Source organism: Corticium candelabrum, chromosome 18 (genome assembly GCF_963422355.1).
Source record: "Corticium candelabrum chromosome 18, ooCorCand1.1, whole genome shotgun sequence".
Lineage (NCBI taxonomy): Eukaryota > Metazoa > Porifera > Homoscleromorpha > Homosclerophorida > Plakinidae > Corticium > Corticium candelabrum.
In genome coordinates this window covers 5,625,920-5,647,096 of record NC_085102.1, presented here as the reverse complement: position 1 = coordinate 5,647,096, position 21,177 = coordinate 5,625,920, and the positions used below count along the sequence as shown (strand labels likewise).

General features: G+C 44.2%; 5 protein-coding genes and 1 long non-coding RNA gene across 7 annotated transcripts in view; 3 read left to right on the top strand and 3 right to left on the bottom strand.

Moving 5' to 3' along the window:
* The first annotated feature begins 746 nt into the window (after positions 1–746).
* LOC134193758 (epidermal growth factor receptor-like) lies at positions 747–1,163 on the top strand. Its single transcript, XM_062662593.1, has one exon. It carries the CDS (start codon positions 753–755, stop codon positions 1,161–1,163), a length of 411 nt encoding a protein of 136 aa, XP_062518577.1. The 5' UTR covers positions 747–752.
* A 446-nt stretch (positions 1,164–1,609) lies between these two features.
* Positions 1,610–6,173, bottom strand: LOC134193860 (uncharacterized). 2 transcript variants are annotated; one of them, XR_009972114.1, is made up of 3 exons: positions 6,057–6,173; positions 2,642–2,729; positions 1,610–2,587 (listed from the first exon to the last, which is right to left on the bottom strand). XR_009972114.1 is itself a non-coding variant. In XM_062662708.1 (3 exons), the coding sequence occupies exons 1-3, from the start codon at positions 3,664–3,666 to the stop codon at positions 2,204–2,206; spliced, it is 480 nt and encodes a 159-aa protein (XP_062518692.1). In that variant the 5' UTR covers positions 3,667–3,843; the 3' UTR covers positions 1,610–2,203. The 2 variants fall into 2 exon arrangements, 1 of the variants encoding a protein (XP_062518692.1); XM_062662708.1 differs by lacking the exon at positions 6,057–6,173 and adding an exon at positions 3,659–3,843.
* LOC134193859 (nicotinamide N-methyltransferase-like) lies at positions 3,837–5,951 on the bottom strand. Its single transcript, XM_062662707.1, has 2 exons — positions 5,768–5,951; positions 3,837–5,694 (listed from the first exon to the last, which is right to left on the bottom strand). The coding sequence occupies exon 2, from the start codon at positions 4,950–4,952 to the stop codon at positions 4,125–4,127; it is 828 nt and encodes a 275-aa protein (XP_062518691.1). The 5' UTR covers positions 4,953–5,694; positions 5,768–5,951; the 3' UTR covers positions 3,837–4,124.
* Positions 6,174–6,374: 201 nt separating the features above from the next.
* Positions 6,375–7,819, bottom strand: LOC134193861 (uncharacterized). The gene is made up of 4 exons (XR_009972115.1): positions 7,513–7,819; positions 7,188–7,449; positions 6,866–7,118; positions 6,375–6,791 (listed from the first exon to the last, which is right to left on the bottom strand). It is a non-coding gene; the product is annotated as an uncharacterized LOC134193861 (long non-coding RNA).
* Positions 7,820–7,891: 72 nt separating this feature from the next.
* Positions 7,892–8,870, top strand: LOC134194057 (nicotinamide N-methyltransferase-like). Its single transcript, XM_062662957.1, has one exon. The coding sequence runs from the start codon at positions 7,909–7,911 to the stop codon at positions 8,707–8,709; it is 801 nt and encodes a 266-aa protein (XP_062518941.1). The 5' UTR covers positions 7,892–7,908; the 3' UTR covers positions 8,710–8,870.
* A 6,179-nt stretch (positions 8,871–15,049) lies between these two features.
* The window catches only part of LOC134193757 (epidermal growth factor receptor-like), a 10,087-nt gene continuing 3,959 nt past the window's right edge, over positions 15,050–21,177 (top strand). Inside the window, exons 1-14 of the mRNA XM_062662592.1 lie at positions 15,050–15,361; positions 15,440–15,922; positions 15,981–16,034; positions 16,437–16,558; positions 16,617–16,758; positions 17,509–17,613; positions 17,716–17,821; positions 17,931–18,298; positions 18,361–18,499; positions 18,554–18,629; positions 19,284–19,502; positions 19,752–19,841; positions 19,953–20,698; positions 21,107–21,177. The exon at positions 21,107–21,177 is cut by the window's right edge and continues 65 nt beyond it. Coding sequence (XP_062518576.1) covers positions 15,280–15,361; positions 15,440–15,922; positions 15,981–16,034; positions 16,437–16,558; positions 16,617–16,758; positions 17,509–17,613; positions 17,716–17,821; positions 17,931–18,298; positions 18,361–18,499; positions 18,554–18,629; positions 19,284–19,502; positions 19,752–19,841; positions 19,953–20,698; positions 21,107–21,177 — 2,803 coding nt within the window. The 5' untranslated portion in view covers positions 15,050–15,279. The remainder of the gene's footprint in view (positions 15,362–15,439; positions 15,923–15,980; positions 16,035–16,436; positions 16,559–16,616; positions 16,759–17,508; positions 17,614–17,715; positions 17,822–17,930; positions 18,299–18,360; positions 18,500–18,553; positions 18,630–19,283; positions 19,503–19,751; positions 19,842–19,952; positions 20,699–21,106) is intronic.

The following is a 21,177-nucleotide window of genomic DNA, read 5'->3' as shown; positions in this document are numbered from 1 at the left end:
GCCATCTAGTTGACCTTCGAATTCCTTTCTGTGTTGCTACTATGACTCTAGAGCTACACACCCCATACACCCATGCTGTGGTCGCTGCATCACCATGTCGCTACCCGTACATTTTGCTAACAAGTTGACTAAACGTTATTGTGGCAGGCAAATATAGAAACCGCAACACGTGAGGACATTTCTATTCCAGTCAACGACTGTTTGATATCCATGAAAACCTGTGTTACACCCCTAAACTCACCTCCAAATATAGCAACTAAAAACCATCACGTGACACGTGACGTCAACCAGTAGGAGTGTACAGTACCCATGCATGCACTGTACGCACCCTCTCAGCTGCTATTTTTGTAATAAATGGACAGAGATGTGCAAGTCGGTGTCCAGATGGTCAAGAACCTGACACACACAGAGTGTGTGTCCCATGTAGAGGAGCATGCCCTAAAGGTGATTACTTTATCTTGATATCTGAGATGGGTATTTACATGATGTAATATAGATAAATTATTAATGTTTCTATTATGTGATGTTTTGAATTTTGTCGTATCTAGTGTGTGATGCACCATAAGGTGGAGTTATTGACAGCAACAACTTGGCAGACTTTCGCAACTACACAGAAATTGCGGGACAGATCACACTCAGCAGGGAACTGAATGAGTAGGATATAACAAATTGATTATTTTATTGTCATCAATAATAATTATATTACATACGATTATTATATTGTGACTGTTATTGTATCATTTTAATTTTAAATGAATTACAGGGATTTATCGATGAATCGTACTCTTGTGACGGAAGATGATCTCAAAGTGTTCAGTCAAGTTCGAGTAATATCGGAATATCTTGCTGTATTTTCAACTCACAGTGGCATCACATCTCTCAAGTTTTTTCGCAACTTGGAAACAATACGAGGAACAATCCTGTATCAAGGCACTTCTGCTCTACTTGTTCAGGCCAATCCAGGGCTAAGGAACTTAGGATTTTCATCGCTTCATAAAATTGAAAATGGGGACATAAGATTCATTCTTAATTCAAAACTGTGTGTTAGTGTGGACACAGATGGGCTTAGGGAAGCGGAAGTCATCAAGAGTTCTGTTGCTGTTGTGAATGTTCTAAATAATCTCAGCTGTAGTACGTGTATTGTGATTCATGCTATCATGTGAGTTCGAAAACCCAGGCTGCTCTGTGACTAGATGTGATATGTCATCCACAGTGCAACAGTAGTTTTAGTTGTTGGAGCCACATGAATTATAAAACATGTGTTACATGCACTTCATTTGACTACGATGAAAGCTGCGTCAGCGAATGCACGGATGCTGCAACAGGAACAGGGTAATTTTTTGTAAACCTTTTGTGGCTGAAGTATGATTTATTCTAATTTTTAGTCTTATTTATTCAAATGCTACAAGTGGTCAGAGACTGCCATGCCATCATGAGTGCGCAACAGGGCGTGATGGGCCGGTAATACGCGCGCGCGCGCGTGTGTGTGTGTGTGTGTGTGTGTGTGTGTGTGTGTGTGTGTGTGTGTGTGTGTGAGTGTGTGTGTGTGTGTGTGTGTGTGTGTGTGTGTGTGTGTGTGTGTGTGTGTGTGTGTGTGTGTGTGTGTGTGTGTGTGTGTGTGTGTGTGTGTGTGTGTGTGTTATGAACTATAAACTGATTCAGGACTCTTGACGTGTTTCCATTTCATATCTGGTTAAGCAGTTGCCTTCTCTGCTGCAGGGGTGAGATTTCGCATGATTTGTGTACGCCCAGCTGGAGACTGAAGCGACCAAGACGTCCACCATACCTGTTGAGTTGTTGCACAATGAAAACGTACGTGAAAACTTTAGCAAACCAGCGTACCGATTGCTGCATGTGCTGCATGGACTTAACACACCCAAACGTCGAACACGTCTGACTCTACTTGCTGCAGCATGATGCAACACAAGACACCAGCCCAATAGGTGGCCAAGTCATCCATCAACTCACTGTTGATTGTTTTAAAGCAGCTTGGGCGTAATTCAGAGTCAGAAACAGTGTAAACACATACTGAAACAGGTTGATAAATTACATAGAATGCAGCTGATTTCAAACCAGTCGAGACACAAATTGATCCATCATAGATGCCAACACCCTACAGTGCACAACAGGCAGAGAAGTCCGATACCTTGTTGGTATCCTACCACAGAGATTAGAGGTCCATGGTTCTTGCCCTGAACCATCGTTACACTGATTGCTCTCGCAATGGGAGCACGGTGCACATTTGATGTAAGGAGACCTCTGACACGACCATTAACCATGGCCTGCACACCTGGATGCTGACACTGTTCCTAGACAGTCTCCTGTTGACAAATACAACAATTGTTCTGAATATCGACCCTTTACCTGGTAACTTGAAAAATTGAGAAGCCTCCATGATGACATCATCAGGGCCGAAAAACGATGAAGGACTTGCCTGTATCACTTCTGGCTGCACTTCCACAAGTGCAGCATATTGGGCAGGTACAACAGATGGAAGTCCAAGTTGAACAAGACGAAACTGCCCAGGAGAACATCGAGGGGATGGTGGGGCAGTCCAAGCAGCACTGTGTGTTCTCCCAGCAGAGATCTGCAAAACAATGTCCGTCAAGCTTTTCAACAAACACTTCTTCAACTGTCATACTTGGCGTATTTTCTTGCCATCTAAGGTGGTCAAATGGACTGGAGCTAGCTGGTTTGTTGATGAACCATTTTCCAACACACATAGGCAACTAAACAGTGCACAGTGACAGCCACAGGAAACACAACAATAGCTTAGCATCCATAAAAACAAAATGCACCCTCATACGAGTATCGTTCTGTCTAGCAGCCATAAAACTTTGCTACAAACAGTCAACCCAGTTGTCTTGCTCCGCACCCTTGAGTTATGCTTTTAATCAGTGCGAATGTCGACTTTTATCAATAACCATTGCACTATAACTGTAGACTAACCACACACTAACTGTGCAAGTCACGCCCTACACAAAGGGACAGTCCATCCCAGAGATGAGTGGTCATGAGGGTGAATAAGGATTGCACTGCCACATATCGCCAAACCAGTTTTCTCTTGCATTGGGTCTGTTTCAACAATTTTCTTGAGATAAGGAAAAATCGAATTCTAGCTGCGTTTCTCTTGCTCCAAATAGCTCTCTTTACAATCGATGTATTTCCATGAGTTTGGTGAAGGTACTATTGAAAGCCAACAGCAGACTGGCCTTGCAGCTGACTGCAACTTATCTACAATAAAAGTGTGGCAATCAACAGAAGTGGCTAAATCTGTTCATTGAACTAAATATTTCTATATTTGTGAAATTTTGAGCACCAAATCTCCACAGGAAGGCTTGACATGTGTACAGGCATCCAGACCAGGAAAAATATGACATGAAATCTGAGCAAGCCTGGCTACATCAATCTTTACTACACAAGACCAACCCAGATGGAAGACAACACTACCGGCAATCTTTCTTCCTTACCTGTAACAGATGGAATATCAGACACACATCAATCAGAGGCAGATCATGACTGCGTGACTTTAAAGAGCTTATAAGGCCAACAATTATTTACGTGAGAAACTAGTGGATCTAAATTACCCAGACTCAGACTCAATACGTGCATATCGAACTATACCAACTGCCACTACAAATGGCAAAACTGCACAGACCTTGCCATTGTATAGTCAATGAACAACTGAACTGGACGTTTCACTGCTTGCAAGATGCACAGCGTAGAGGTCTCTAAATGACACCGGTTGCAAGATGCACAGCGTAGAGGTCTCTACATGATCTTGACTGATGTTCCAGTCAATGGCAATAAGCAACTGCAATGTCCCTCTCCCCTCTCCCTCTCCCTCTCGTCTGTCTGTCTGTCTGTCTGTCTGTCTGTCTGTCTGTCTGTCAACACCCCTGGGCATCTAGCTTTCTGCGTTTACCAGCTTAACAGAGGCATCCAGAAACAATTCTGAGCCTCTTTTCACCATATTCTTATGTTTTTCTATTTGTAGAGCACTAGTCTCAACAGTTAACAAAACCGCGCGCCCAGCTCAGCTGTCACTAGACCTGTGAAAAGTTCAGCAAAGAGAACATCTCACACCTTGACTGAAGAACCAGTACACTATCATATCTACACTGTCAAGGTTTTCTTGCTGTGACTATCACGTAGTCGGTGCCATCCGCAACTTCTGATGGTTCCAATGGTAGTGAATGAAACGAGAGCTCTTCCGAAAAGCCAGCATCCGTAAATGCTTGCCGCATTACTTCACCAGTGAGTAATATGTTTGGGAACTTGATTCCGCCGACCATGTAAAAGGAAGCACCCAGAATTTCTGAAGCAATGATGTAGCCACCCGGACGGACAAGAGCAGAAAGCTTTTGGAGAGCCGTCCTGTACATACTGATCGACTCACACGCAGTCAATAGGCAGAAATGCGTTGACAACACGTCATACGTTTGTTTCCCTTGAGGGTCTGCAACAGGTGGATCTTGGGATATATCGCTGGGAACAACGGATACAATCTTGTCTCGCAGCTCCTGCTCTCGATGGTCCACCTCTTCGTCCGCACGCCCTTCAACTGACTGAACCACATAGCGAATGATTGGGCGGTAAGCGCTGACGGGCCCTTTCTTCTTCCAAGCGTCGACAACTTCCCTGTTCCGTGCAACGAACTCAGAAAATACGATTTCTTCTGCGTAGGGAGCAGCACTGACGAGAGAATAGAGACCTGGGCCGCCACCAAACTCAAGAATGTGCAGACGTTTGTCCACTGCCGCATCAAGCTGAAGGGTTGAATAGAACCGGTGAAACTTGGCCAGCTGCCACTCGCGGGTAGACCGAATATGGACGTCCGTCGGCTCATTCTGTTCACAGAAGGAGAAGTAGGTAGACAGGTAAGCGTCAGGATCAAACTGCTCTTGGTACAGCTCACGTGATGATGCCATGACTCCGCAAGTCGCAAGCATGCAGTGTTGGAGACTGATATCTTTTATGGTCCCTTCACTTTACAAAGTCGTCAGCCATACGTTAGATTTCGTAAGTGCGTCCGTCATACTTTCGATGATTCAATTAGCACGGACACGGAAGACGCGCCCACTTTCAACAGCGCTCGTGGCTTTCGACAGCTAGGCACGGCCGTTACGCCTGCGCAACTTAGTTTGCACGTGCTCAGTCACGTGGAATTGCGCGATCGCCAACATACCATCACTTCCTGTGAAACGTTTTCCATTCTTTCTTCCATGTCTGAATGACAATAAGCGAACAACGTGCAAGAAAGTAAGTGCAGACGTTCATACCATAACTCTATAGATTGTAAGTCTCATAGCACGTTTCTAAATGAGTCACACTTCCATGATAACTACAGAGGTCGTTTTCACTGTTATCTCACATCTCCGGGTTTTTGCAGATATAACAATGATCGCAAACAAGACTCATGTGAGACACCACAGCCATTGTCGCTCGGCTTTTGTGTACGCCTCATAGAAATAACGATACAGTTGCGAGTCTTTTGACACGTGACTTGGCTCCTAGCTGCCTGAAAATGTGGAAAGCTGAGACTGAACTCGTCTACAAGGGTGCTTCCACTTTGTTTCTCGATGCAAAAAGTGCAGCTACTTTATCCAAACACAGGGCAACGGCCAACCGATGAGAAAACAAGAAGAACGGAGATCATGCATGAGACATCGTCGTCGACATGCACGAACCTCTCTGCTGGGGAACAACAGTATGAAACACGTCATACAGCCGACGATTGCAAACACAGACACATGCTGCCACTCACGTCTGCAAGCCATATGAAGGAATTGACCGCGAGGACAGGCTAGCGTACACATGTACACAAGACTAGATGGTCTCCTGGAGAACTTAAGGCCTGTCCACACTGGCAACTGGATCGCGATCCGATCGCGATCCAACCGCAACGCTGTCCACACTTGCAACTCGATCGCGATCGGATCGCGATCCGTCCGATCCACATCGCGAGGTGGATTCGATCGCGATCCGTCCGATCCACATCGCGAGGTGGATTCGATCGCGATCGGTTGAATCCAATTAGAAGAAGTGGGCGTTACCTTCACGTACGCTACGCGTGTAGTCGAAACATCCAGCACTCCTCACTCGTCTTTGTTCTCGCTCACCTTACGTCGCTGTATCAACGCTTTCTACAAGCAAAGAAACCACACCTACACATCGGTCATCAGTCACGTGATACCGAAATGAGGCGGAGGTATCGTTTTCAAAGTGCAGTGTGGACGCTCGCTATCCCGATCGGATCGTGATCCATTCTGGTCTAGTGTGGACAGGCCTTTAATTTGCAAGGATCGACTGCAGGTTTGTACGAGCGACGACCTAATCAACGTCAGAGACAGGGAACGCGGACAAATAAGTTATGGTGACACAAGAACAGAAGCATGGTCATTTTATACTAAAATAGCACTAGAATATGACAAGATGGCCTAGGTCACGTGCCTAGAGATATTATTCTTAGCAACTTGGGATGTAAGTAAAATCATATCTATGGTAAAATAAACTTTGCCACAAAAACTTGCTAATGGTGTACCAACACTGGTGTACCAACACTGGTTCCTTGAATTTGAATGGTACACGTGTAGCAGTTCTTTACCTCATCATTCTCTCATGCCCTTTCCTTACTCCATACACTACTTAAGACGTATACAGAAACAGTTAACCAGTATACAAGTGTTGTCAGTCTAGTCTATGGATATGGCACATCACATCCTTTCCGTACGAGAGCTTCGCAGGTTATGTGCCCCCAGGTTCAATCGAGAGGATGTCAGTACAAATGTCTAGACCACAAAAACAGGATTCTCCAGTTGTACAAGATAGATGTTGGAGCAGATAATGTTTCTGTGTATCCTACCAATTTCTGTGTCTGCTGCCATCTAGTGATGCATTGATTTACAAAGAGGCAAGGAGCCTCTATTCTTGTACCTTTCTGCAGAGAGTGGATGGTACACTCAGAAAACTGCAACACCTGCTGTAGTTGTCAGCAACAGAAGAAAGAAGGAAGACCACCCAAATATTGAAAAAAGAATCAGCTTGTTCTCACAGGTCAGTCAGCAATCAAATTGACTGACCTAATCCAACAAATAGAAACAGCAGCACCAGAAGCCCTATGTTCAGAAGACTTTATTCAAGCAATCCAACTATCTCATTTCAACCAATTTGAGTCAGTTCTGTACCTGTTTGACTCGTTCAAGTGCACCCTGTGTGAAAAGTTGTCAACATCCCAGTTGAACTCCAATGCAACCATTTAATGTGCAAGAAGTGTGCCATTCAACATTTGCATCAGTCTCCCTTGTATGACTGTTTCCAGTGCCAGCAGCTATAAGAAGCACATCAAGAGCCCACCACTAGCATTACTGCAGTAGAGATGATCATGCCACAGGTCACACGGCATCGGCCAATAGTCAAAAAGCGAAAGGCAGAAACTACAATTGGCATCTGTGATAGAGGTAGAGGTCTGTAGAATGCGCTGTGAGTAAGAATAAAAACAAACAAACAAACCTGACTCCGCCATCTTTGGGTCTCGATTCTTCCATTACGGCGAGGCGTACATCGGTAGGATCTCGCACGAACTGAATTCTAGTAGCACAAATAACTGGATTACAGCGAAAGTCCTCGCAAAACCCGGAGAATGCGGCAAACCAGGAGGACGAGAAATGTGTCGTTTCACATGCTACAAAGGACTTCGAGATTTCCAGAGATCTTCTTCAGATAGCGACACTACCCGATTGTGTGGTCATACCCTAAAAGACAGCCTACGCTTTCTGCAGTATCTGTGTGCAAACGCCGATTCACGTCACTTGAGCAAAAACCGCTCATTTTTAACTGAGCATGCGCAACAACTAAGTTGCGCGGCCTCGCATAGTTGAAACGGCCGTGTAGGGCTAACAAGGAAGTATGCAGAACAAGAAGTCCGAGGTGTATGAGAACGTGTTCGATCCGATCTCGTACAGGAAACGCTTCGTCTCCCTATCAGACGACGGGGACGAAAGCATGCAAAAAATCTTCCTGTGGCAACTGGCACAATTTCACGACTTCTACAGCAGTAACTTTATAAAGAACGCCAGGATACTAGAGTATGGAGGCGGTCCATGCAGCATATATCCTTTGATCAGCGCGGTTCCATTCGCGTCCGAGATCATCTTCGCCGAATATGCGGAACAGAACCGGAGACAAACGGAAATGTGGAAAGAAGGCAGGGGAGAGGGAGCTGACTTCACAACGCTGTTTCAGCACGTCCTTGCGAATTTGGAGGGCTCCGACAGAAACAGCGTCGAGAATGCGAAGAAACGGGAAGACAAACTGCGCTCACTCATATCCGCCATCGTTCCTTGCGACATCACGGAAAAGATGGCAGTGGATCCCGAAGTACAGGTGCCGTTCGATATCGTGTCTACTCATTACTGTCTTATCTGCGCCTGTCAAACGATTGAAGACTACAAGTCTGGATTAAGAAAATTAGCAAACCTGCTTCGACCTGGAGGGAGGATCGTCATGACAGAAGCAGTACGGAGTAGCTTCTATATCGTGGGCGAAGAAAAAATCAGTACTCTCAGCCTAGACTCCAGGGACTTGGTAACAAGCTGTCTACAACAGGCCGGTTTCTCTCAAGTATCAGTGAACGTTTTAGAGGCGCCACCATCAGAACTAACGCCTTGCACAGAGTGCCTTTTCATAAACGCAGTAGTCGATCAGTGATCGATCGCATGACAATCAATTTAGTTGAAAGTCGGTGAGAGTATGACGAAGAGACTCTAATCTAGTGACGTGAAGGTACGTACCACTGCAACTGCGTGCAGTTTGTCAACGACGTGTAATGTTGTGCTATTTGTTATCGAATTCAAAGTCAGTACAAGTTGCACAGCTTTACAGTCCCGAAATAACGCGATTACGCAGAGCGCTTTCGTTTCTTGGACTACCCCTGATTTCTGTAAACAAGTGGACAGACATAGTCGCTAATGACTCTTTGAGTCACAAGGACAAAGCAGGCCAGCAGGTAACATTTTGCAAACCATGAGATACCAATGCCAGAGAGCTAGGACATTGGTGTCTTGATTACAGCCAGTGCTCAATAAGGCGGACCTATCAGCTGGTGCACACACCCCAGTCCCAGGGAAGAGACTATGAAATTTATCGAGTAAACATAACGTCAAATACAGCATTATTTCTACATACTCAAATACCTTTACCACCCACATGTACATAATGGTGAGAATGAGAGCTAGTCATTGACATAGTGGCTTGTCAGTCCTGGGTCATTTCTGCCCAGAGTCATCATAATGGGAAAACTTGCTGCAGTGAGAGTCATTGACATAGTGGCTTGTCAGTCCTGGGTCATTTTTGCCCAGAGTCATAATGGGAAAACTTGCTGCAGTTTCTCATTTCACTGTCCCCATCTTGGCAAATAACAACAGTTTACTGCCCTTGTTCGGGTTAGCTTCTTTGGTATGGTGAGTTGATTGCCACCAAACAAAACAGTAGGACTTACCGTGATGTACCTCACAGAGCGGAATATAAGGAAATTTTTGTGTCCGGACAAACAGGTTTGCCAAAGCCACGCCGATTTAGACCACGCCCATTATAACAAATTTTGATCCCAAAAACAACACTTTATTTCTATTATTTGACATATATACAAAGCATGACAATAACCAGAACAACTTTGAGACAACATACCTGCAAAGCAATCTTTTATTGCTTTACAATAAAGTGAAAAATTATGGAACCTCAAAAGACAAACTTGAAAGTGCACTATATTTATGTGAGACAATAGCAGAACATTAACAGGCAAACCTAGCACAACAATGTGCAAAATTGTATTCAGTCAGACCTTCTGAAAACTATTTGTAGACGCGGTCTTAGAGGATTATGCCACACGTACCAGTCATCTAAACTAAAGCTGCTAGTGCTATCGTCTTGGGTCAACTCTCCAGTTTTCCTTGCTCTGTATTGCTTTCTGAAACCTTGATTAGGACAGCAGTTGGTCTCGCATCGTTCCCACCACAGCTGAATAGCGACGTCAGCGTGAAAGTCTTGAAGTGATGGTCCTTCATGGTATACTTCCATAAGGTCAGACAAGGTGGTGTTGCTCATGCTGGTGTGCCGGTCTGTCTTGATCAGTTTCAGCGATGAAAACATCCTTTCAACATGTGTGGTAGTTAAGGGGAGACTAATACTATGTCTGGACAGGTGTGAACTATGTACCACACAGACTCATAGCACACCTTGCTGATGTGCAGATATTTTCTAGCATAATGGACAACCTCCTCAACATGAAGAGCAAGAATATTAACCCCTTTGCTTTGGCAAAACGAACAGCAAGAGTTTCTACAGCTTCTCTAACCTCTGCATTATCATCAACGTTTTTGTCTTCACTATCTTGCTCAGAAGTTTGAACGTTAGGTTTTCTTTGCTATGTTTGGGTGTCAAGAAAGGCAATTATATGACAAAAAAGTTTTGGTGCCACACCAACCTAGTCGCTCCTTCATTTTATTATCAAGGCATACTAAATCGGTATTCACCTTTTCTGCAGTTACCTAGTGTGCTGACAGAATAGTCTGCCAAAAGGCTCTTTGAAAGAAACCGTTTAGGATCTTTCCAGAAGAACTGGAATTTTCAAAGAAACAGCAGTCACTGCTATTTGACAATGACAAGAAAGAAAGCATTCACAAATCAGGATGCTTGATTACCGTCTTGGGGACAATGTTTCTACCAATTCATGTCCTCATATTTGGTGCTGTGCTACACGCATTCTACGTGAAACTTTGTATTTTACGGCAACTGGTGTCTCAGTAACCCGTCTCACCACTTCACACAAAAGCTTATATACTGTCTATGACCCCATGAGTGTGAACTTTGAAAATCTGTAATATTTCTGCTGTTTTTTGGACCTTCCTGACGATCTCCAATGGTTAGAAACCACAAGGTCTGGCATCTGTTTACTAAATTATTTAAGCCCTTCCTACAAAGGAAACCAAAAGATAACACTTTTGCATATCAAGGACATATTAGCCAAGTAGAAATGGTTATTATCCAATTATTTAGTGAGATCAAGGGATCATCAACTGGAACCACTTAAGACAATTGGTGTAACCTGCTCTAATAAGCACACCTTGTGTGACCTCTACCTCATTACTCACTTCCCAGTTCAGGCTTACCAGGGATAGAAAGATAGTAGATGTACCCCAAGAAAACATACTCTCTGATAGTGCACATAGTCTGACTTATGAGTGTCAGAATCATGCCATTTGGGTGTGACCGTTCCAGTAGCCAATGTCCGGACAACACAATATATGGCCGGACATGGACTTGTTTTGACCGGACAATGTCCTGTGTCTGGGCGTTATATTCCCCTCTGAGTCCTCAGATCCCTATGTTTCAGGTTGTACTGTAATGAACAGGTACATGGGCAGGTGAATGCAAGAACTGCTGTCATTGTTTGCCGTGAAGACTAAGTAATGTGCTCAACTCTTGGGACCTTCCTGTCAGGTTGGTGGGCACACAAATAAGGTGAATGCTCTGCAGTGCCTCTCCAGACAGACGTAGCATCAAGACATACATACGTACATACAAACTGGCGAGGTGATTGTTGTCAGTGAAGACACAGGCCTCACCCGGATAATTTGGGTCCCCTGTGTTAGAGTCAATATCATCGCAATGCGCAGTTGCCTGGCTTATCGGCTGTCAGATCGCCAGGTGGACTTCACAGAAGCATGTGCCTCACTGGGACCTTCCCGCCGGGTTGGTGGGCGCCCAGTTGGAGGTGGAGACCCCCGCTGCACCTCCATAGCGAGGTCGCAACAAGACATACATACATACATACATACATACATACATACATACATACATACATACATACATACATACATACATACATACATACATACATACATACATACATACATACATACATACATACATACATACATACATACATACATACATACATACATACATACATAAATACCGCTGGCGACAGTAATGCAGAAACTTGTCTGATCTTCTCTTGTTTCTATGTTGTACGTGAGAAAGACTTGCTTCTCTCGTGTGGGAAGCTTCTGTAGTCTGGTGAGGTGATTGTTGTCAGTGAAGACGCAGGCTTCACCCGGATAATCCGGGTCCCCTGTGTTGGAGTCAACATAATCGTAATGCGCAGTTGACTAGTTTATCGGCTGTCAGATTGCCGGATGGACTTCACAGAAGCATGTTCCTCACTGGGACCTTCCCGCCTGGTTGGTGGGCACCCAGTTGGGGGTGAAGACCCCGCTGCACCTACAGAGTGAGGTCGCAATGAGACATCTAAATATATACATACAAACATACATACATACACATACATATACATACATACACACCGACATGGTTCAAATTCCGCTGGCGACAGTAATGCAGAAATTCGTTTATCTTCTCATGTTTCTCTGTTGTAAGTGAGAAAAGACTTGTTTCTCTTGTACAGGGAGCTTCTGTAGTCTGGCGAGGTGATTGTTGCCAATGAAAATGCAGTCCTCACCCGGAAAATGCGGTTCCCCTGTGTTAAAGTCATCATCACCGCAATGCGCAGTTGACTGGCTTATCGGCTGTTAAATCGCCGGGTGGACTTCACAGAAGCATGTATCTCACTGGGACCTTCCCACCGGGTTGGTGGGTGCCCAGTTGGAGGTGAAGATCCACTGCACCTCCGTAGCGAGGACGCAACGAGAGACATACATACACACATTTTTCTGTTGTATTTTAAGAGTTGATGAAAGTCTTAGAAATAAAATACAATACAATGCAATACCTCTCTATATGCTATCAGTGAGAAGAGAGAAAAACAAGAAAGCTATTGTAATGTGTCATTAAACGACAGCTTTCCTTGACTATCGCAAGCAATTGGAGTCCAAAAGGCTGTAAAGTTCTGCTTCGACGGTGTACGAGTCCATTCTATTTTCACGTGCTGTTTTAACCTCCATTTAAAACATGCCAATATTGCCTGTGGCAGCAACTTTCGTTGTAGCCAGAATGTTGTCAGTAGAATGGCAAAGAAATGTTGCAAATATCCTGTCTCGAGCAGAAGGTCAAAAACGTGACTTTGCTCATTTTGCGTTGTAACAACATTACTACGCCTAAGAAGAGACAAGTCGTTCTGTAATACATCCTTCCATATTGCACATGAGCCAAAAACGTGGTCTGACGTGTCCTGCTGCACATGACAGGCAGGACAGTTTGATGACGACGCAAGTGACCATCTGCATAGGTTTACTTGGGTAGGAAGAGTCCAGTGAAGTAGTCTCCATAGGATATCTTTCTCGATTGTGGATTGCAAAGAAGTGTAGTTCGTCACAATTCGTCGATAAATGGTTCGAATGTCTGCGTCTCGCAGCGACAGACAATGCTCGGATTGACTGCATAGGTATAACTGGTCGGCCTAATGTGGACATCCACTAGGAGTCAGGGAGTCTGAACTGGAAGATGGTGCCAGTGACCTGGAATTGCTTTTACCACCTGCTCATAGAAACATGCAGCCTTGGTTCTCAGGTGAGACGACGGTTTATTGTACACGTCTCCTACTGTACTGTAGCGGCATTTTGCCACAGATGGAATGTAAAAAGAAATATTTTGTTCACTTCTGATCAGTGGATTTCCCCATAAAGGTTCAGAGCACGCCTCACCAAAGACGTCGGTGGCTTTGCTGCAGGACCACCTGAGTAGCACTGCCACAAACACACTAGTTGTCTCAGGAAAGGTGACAATTTTGCCACATTGCAGAAATCAGGATGCCAGTCGCAAGCAGCAAACACAGCCAGACCCATGTTATATTGTCCACTTGCGACTCTCAGCTCGTTTGCCGCCAAAAGTTTCCATGTGGATCTGTTTGATTGATCAAACAGCCGCCTGATAGAATAGAAAGCACGATAGAATTCAGTAGGCAAACCATCCAGTCCAGGTGCTTTATTTGCCTTCATTTGCTTGAGGGCTGCGGTACATTCTTGAAGTTCTATGTACCCTTCGCACTTGTTTTGGTCAACATCTGACAATCGTGCATGCACCTTTGAGACAAGACGCTGGCATGATTCCTCATCTACTGCTTCTGGTCCGTACAAGTTGCTGTTAAAAGTGTGAGTAACACGCAGTATGTCCCTCTTGCCAGAGACAGTTTTTCCAACAGATGTCAAATGAGTAATGCGACTCTTTCCCCCTTGATCTTCTCTGCTGTTGTAAAGAATATTGCAGACGTTTCCCAATGTTCCACCCACTGTGCTCGGCACCGAATTTGTGCTCCTTTATCTGGTTGTAAGCACACACTTGCAGTCGCTGTCGAAAGAAGTCCCTGTTCTGTTCCCCGTATGTCACTCTGTTCGGACCACATACGTGAAACGGCAGAGGCCGGCCGAAGGCTACCTGCAGTGCTTGTAGCCATTTTGTCTCCAGCTTTTCCTTTTTCAGTCTGCACAGCGCACTTTCCAACTCTTTGATTAGTCTCGCGTAGCCAGACCCTTTCCGTGGCGTCATACTTCCGCGCGAAATGGGCATGGGAAGAATGACGCGCGAAAGGGGTCTGGCTACGCGAGACTGCTCTTTGGATTGTGTACAGTAGGAGTATGCATGTATGTATGGAATCATATGCATTCTCCACTTTCGAATTCCTTCACGATCATGATCACTCGAGGCCTAAAAAGTCTAGTTGTTTTGCAGCCTGAATGCGCCTGCTGAATCCGTCTGCTAGCCATCTAGTCGACCTTCGAATTCCTCTCTGTGTTGCCACTAAGACTCTAGAGCTACACACCCCATACACCCATCTGTGGTCGCTGCATCACCATCATGGCATGTCGCTACATGTACATTTTGCTAACAAATTGACTAAACGTTATTGTAGCAGGCCTGTGTTTTAATTAATAAGAAATTAAATATAGAAACCGCAACACATGAGGACATTCTATTCCAGTCAACGACTGTTTGATACCCATGACAACCCGTGTCACACCCCAAAATACACCTCCAAATATGGCAACTAACAATCCTCACGTGACACGTGACGTCAACCAGTAGGAGTGTACCCAAGCAGTGTACATACTGTACACCCTCAGTTGCTATTTTTGTCTTACTCACAGTTTCACTGTTGCAGTCGGTTTTCACACGCTTTACTTGTGTAGCTGTCTCGAAGACTCACAACTACAGGGTTGCTATAGCATCACGTGTGACGTTCTCAAGTTGACGCCAAGGTCTTCACCAGACGTCGCTCTAATCATTGACCGTCAATCCCCACACTTGTTTCCGCATTAGTTCGTGATGCTGACGAGATCAAACATTGCCAGTCTTCTCCTCCCTCTCCTCGCTTTGATGTCGACGTGGTCGCACTGTCTAGCGAAACGTAACCCAAGCTTACCACTTCACACACTTTAGTTGACTCTGCGTGTACATCTTGATTTCATTTTCTTGTTTTTTTAAGGATGTCTCGGCCGCGATGGTGCTTCGTTTTCCAACGCATTTGGTGAGATACGAGGTCTCAGCGGTTGCACGATTGTGGAGAGAAATGTCGTTATTGGTAATATTAATGTGGACAAGAACTCGAGTGTCGACTTGTCACCGCTAGAGAACATAACGGAGATCAAAGGTCTTCTCTATATCGCACAAATAAAGGGACTGACGCGATTTCCGCTGCCTAGTCTGCGTGTGGTGAGAGGAGAAGTGACGAGGCCGTTGAGTCTTACGGGTGTGCGTTCGGGCCAGTTCTCGATAATTTTGTACAACCTTCCGAGTGTCGTGGAATGGCCGTTTGTCAACCTTGAAGAGGTGACGAATGGTGATGTATTGGTGTATGATATGCCGTCGCTCGCGCACAGCGACACACTGGATTGGGAAGACATTCAGAACAAGCGAAAAGACGGAGTTGTGTTGTTCGATGTCGGTACGCAGCGGAGCGGAAATGACAGTAAACTAACAAGCGATTCTGGCTCGATACGTTCGGCTTCAATTGTTTTTATTTACAGCATGTCCGAGCTCATGCGGCGGCTATTGCTGGTCGTCAAGCAAATGCCAGACTCGTAAGTGTGACTGTTGTGTATCTACGCGCATATACATTCAATAGACTGAGGGCGAATTCGTTTGAATTCGAACTGTGGGTACGTGTGCACCGTGGCAAAGAGGGAAAGGCTTTGTGGGAACTCCTAGCAGCAAAACCCGGGCATGAGCCAATCATTTGACGTCACGTGTCCTGCTTTTTCGGGCTTCAAGTCACGTGATAACATTTCGTTGTATATGTCCCCCCTTAATTAATGGAGGGCGGAAAGACTAGAGGCTTTCACTTTTTCTCATCATTCAGGCAGACAAAATTATCACAAAAACTCATAACCTTTAATATAAAACATGCCAATATAATTGATTAGAGGTGTGTTTACTTTTTCATATTTCTTTGGTGTTTAATTAGTAGCTTCTGTTTGCTTTAGGTTCATTGAAGATATGCAGTTCTTTGTGCTCTCATCGTTGTGTTGGTTCGGGCCTTTTTGATTGCTGTCACCAGGAATGCGTTGGAAGCTGCTCTGTTATAGAGGATGCTACCAAATGCTCAGTAGACAGACTCGAGCATCTCTGGCATTGCTTGAATGTTGACGTACCAATTTGTTTAGGCTTGTAGGACATTTGAGGACGGCAACGTATGTGAAGACCGATGTCCATCTCTTACTATATATGATCGTCAACTAGGACAGTATGTTGTTAATCCTGATGCAAGATATGTATTTCAAGATCAGTGTCTTGCAGTTTGTCCAGGTATGACTTGATGTGTATTGATTATGATGCTGTATCTTTATGTGTACATTTTGCTCTATGCATGTGGTTTGAGAAACAATTGTTTTGATTGTAGCTTTTGTTGTGTTCTTCTGTTGTCTGTATGTCTGTCTGTCTGGTGTGTGTGTGTGTGTGTGTGTGTGTGTGTGTGTGTGTGTGTGTGTGTGTGTGTGTGTCACTGTGTGTGTGTGTGTGTGTGTGTGTGTGTGTGTGTCACTGTGTGTGTGTGTCACTGTGTGTGTGTGTCACTGTGTGTGTGTGTGTGTGTGTGTGTGTGTGTGTGTGTGTGTGTGTCACTGTGTGTGTGTGTGTGTCACTGTGTGTGTGTGTGTGTGTGTGTGTGTGTGTGTGTGTGTGTGTGTGTGTGTGTGTCACTGTGTGTGTGTGTGTGTGTGTGTGTGTGTGTGTCACTGTGTGTGTGTGTGTGTGTGTGTGTGTGTGTGTGTGTGTGTGTGTGTGTGTGTGTGTGTGTGTGTCACTGTGTGTGCGTGTCACTGTGTGTGTCACTGTGTGTGTGTGTGTGTGTGTCACTGTGTGTGTGTGTGCAACATTGTATTTGTTGGTTAGTTTGTCAGTTGTTTGTCTGTTTGTGTGTCTGTCCACCTCTGCAGTCACCTCAAGGCGTGGTTTTAGTCTTTCTGATGTTATTATCATAAGGCTTGTTGCACAGTTTACACGTGTCATTGCAGGTCAGGTATGTGTGCTGCTTTATTTTCGTTGTTTTGCTCTTAGATGGGCTTGTTATAAATGGACAGAGATGTGCAAGTCGGTGTCCAGATGGTCAAGAACCTAACACACACAGAGTGTGTGTCCCATGTAAAGGAGCATGCCCTAAAGGTGATTACTTTATCTTGATATCTGAGATGTGTATTTACATGATGTAATATAAATAAATTAATGTTTCTAATATGTGATGTTTTGAATTTTTGTTGTATCTAGTGTGTGATGCACCATCAGATGGAGTTATTGACAGCAACAACTTGGCAGACTTTCGTAACTGCACAGAAATTGCGGGACATATCACGCTCAGCAGTAGACTAAAAGAGTAGGATATAACAAATTGATTATTTTATTGTCATCAATAATAATTATATTACATACGATTATTATATTATGACTGTTCTTATATCATTTTAATTTTAAATGAATTACAGGGATTTATCGATGAATCGTACTCTTGTGACGGAAGATGATCTTGAAGTGTTGAGTCAAGTTCGAGTAATATCGGAATATCTGGCTGTATTTTCAACTCACAGTGGCATCACATCTCTCAAGTTTTTTCGCAACTTGGAAATAATACGAGGAACAGTCCTTCGTGGAGGCACTTCTGCTCTACTTGTTCAGGGCAATCCAGGGCTAACAAACTTAGGATTCTCATCGCTTCATAAAGTTGAAAATGGGGCTATAGCATTTATTATTAACCCAAAACTGTGTGTTAGTGTGGACACAGATGGGCTTAGGGAAGCGGAAGTCATCAAGAGTTCTGTTGCTGTTGTGAATTATCAAAATAATCCCAGCTGTAGTACGTGTATTGTGATTCATGCTATCGTGTGTGTTTGAAAACCCAGGCTGCTCTGTGACTAGATGTGATGTGTCATCTACAGTGCAACAGTAGTTTTGGTTGTTGGAGCCCCATGGATAATGAAACATGTGTTACATGCACTTCATTTGACTACGATGGAAGCTGCGTCAACGAATGCACGGATGCTGCAACGGGAACAAGGTAATTTTTTTGTAAACCTTTTGTGGCCAAAGTATGATTTATTCTCATTTGTAGTCTTATTTATGCTAATGCTACAAGTGGTCAGTGTCTGCCATGCCATCATGAGTGTGCAACAGGATGTGATGGGCCGGTAATACTTGTGTGTGTGTGTGTGTGTGTGTGTGTTTGTGTGTGTGTGTGTGTGTGTGTGTGTGTGTGTGTGTGTGTGTGTGTGAGAGAGAGAGAGAGAGAGTGTGTGCATGTATGTCTATGGAGTGCAGTGTGGAAAATGGCTCGGACAGTCTGAGCCTTGGTAGGACATTCTTGTATGATGTTACATGTATAATTAAGTGCATCCCCTACTGCAGCCATTTTGCATGTATTTTTTTACAACCAACTTCCAACGGAGAATTGGGATTAAAGGCAGCTGAGGTTTTCTCTGGATAAAGCAGGCTAGGAGGCACCTAAGTTCATGAAATTAACAGTTACACCATTGGAAAGACCATCACTTGCTAAGAGGCAAGGTTTACACTATCATGTTATGTTATGTGTACGGGTGGATGTTTTATCCAAACATGTCCCAACACTGGTGCAGTATTTGGTCAGACAAACAACACAGTTGTTGGGACATTGTCCTATGTCCTACCGTTATCGTTATTTTCCACACTGGGAGTGTGTGTGTGTGTGTGTGTGTGTGTGTGTGTGTGTGTGTGTGAGAGAGAGAGAGAGAGAGAGAGAGAGAGAGAGAGAGAGTGAGAGAGAGAGAGAGTGCATACAAGTAACTAATAACAACGTTTTTGTTTAGGGCGACAATCAATGCCATGATTGCAAAAACGTTAGGGATGGAAGCTTCTGTTATCCTGAATGTCCACCGGAGAAATACAAAGACAACAGCAATGTATGTCAGTATTGTAATGAAGCGTGTGAAGAAGGAGGGACGTGCACTGGTCCAGGAGACAACAAGGGACCCGGAGGCTGTGATGATTGTGACCTCTTCTTTGTTAATGCAACTGAAACAAGTGTTGTAAGTTGTTTATAGCACACACACACACACACACACACACACACACACACACACACACACACACACACACACACACGCACATGCACGTACGCACGTACGCACACACACATGCACGCACATATGCACGCACACACACACACACACACACACACACACACACACACACACACACACACACACACACACACATGGACGTGCATTTATACATATAGTGTGTATACACATACATTTTTAAATTTTGTTTTACAGATTCGTTGTGTGAATTATGCTAAAGGATGTCCCGAGTCCTACTATCAGCACCCTGTTGACGATCGAAATCATACCTTTTTTCGCAAGATTGTAAGTAACTTGCAGCCTCATCCACAAGGATTTGTCTACTAAACAATTAACTACAACGTATTGTTGTTTTGCTCTTTAGATTTGCAGACGTTGCCACGAGACGTGTCGTGAATGTCGTCAAGCTCTGGACCCGAATGTGAGACGTGCAGCTCAGGCCTCGTACACGATGGAAGTCATTGTGTCAGTAGTTGTTCCACTACTAAGTATCCTGATCGCAACAACGTTTGCCAGAATTGTCCAATTCGCTGCGGTCCTGTAGGGTGTACTTTGAATGAAACGACTGGTGAAATCCAGTGTAAGTCGTGCGATCATTTGCTGGAGGATTTTAATGGGACTGATCATTGTGTGGAGACTTGCAGCCGTATGAAACCGTATCGTTATGATGCAGGCCGTCGGTGTTACAAAGTGTGTCCTCGTGACACTTACAATTTCACAGAAACCTTTGGAGGAGGAGTTTGTCAAGATTGCAGTCCTCAATGTCGTCATGTTGATGCTAACAATGCTAACGAATGGATTTGTACTGATGGGACGGATCGTGAAACGAGTTGCTTGCTTGGGTGTCAGAATGTTGAACAACGTGGCATTTGTATTGCAAAGTGTGATGGAGATCTCACACAAGTGACATACAAAGTGGTTGGAGGTGAGGAAATGAAAGTACAAGAGAATTTGACTACAACACCAACAAGTAGAGGAATCGATGAAGACAAAGAGAAGTCAATAGATGAAGAAGAGAACTCAAGAGAAGGCAACACGGAGAGTGTGGAACGTGAAGAGCATCCTGATTATGAGATTAGAAAACGTTGTGAAATGAAGGATGAGAAGACAGAACCCACGATTATACGAAAGAAAAGTACAGGGTGAGGCTTGTTGTGTTGACTTAATTTTCTAATTTCAAGTTATTTCTTTATCTTTGTTTATGAGATGGTAACTGTGAGTGTTGGTGTGTTGATTTTGTTTTGTAGCTTTGTCTATCAGGCTGTTTTTCTCTTTCTGTTTGTCTCTGTCTGTCTGTCTGTTTGTCTCTGTCTGTCTGTCTGTCTGTCTCTCTGCCTGTCTGTCTGTCTATCTGTTTGTTTGTCTGTCTGTTTGTATGTCTGTCTGTTTGTATGTCTGTTTGTCTTTCTGTCTCTGTCTGTCACCGTTTGCGACTAGATCATGTAATAAAGTTTATCGAAGAATAAAATTAATCTTTTTGTCTGTCTATTTGTGCATTTGTCTGTCTGTTTGTCTGCCTTTGTTTGTTTTTCTAATTTGTTGTTTTGTAGGAGTGAAAATCTTGCTCCTGTCATTGCTGGGGCAACTATTGGTTTGATCATAATCATTGTTGTCATCATTC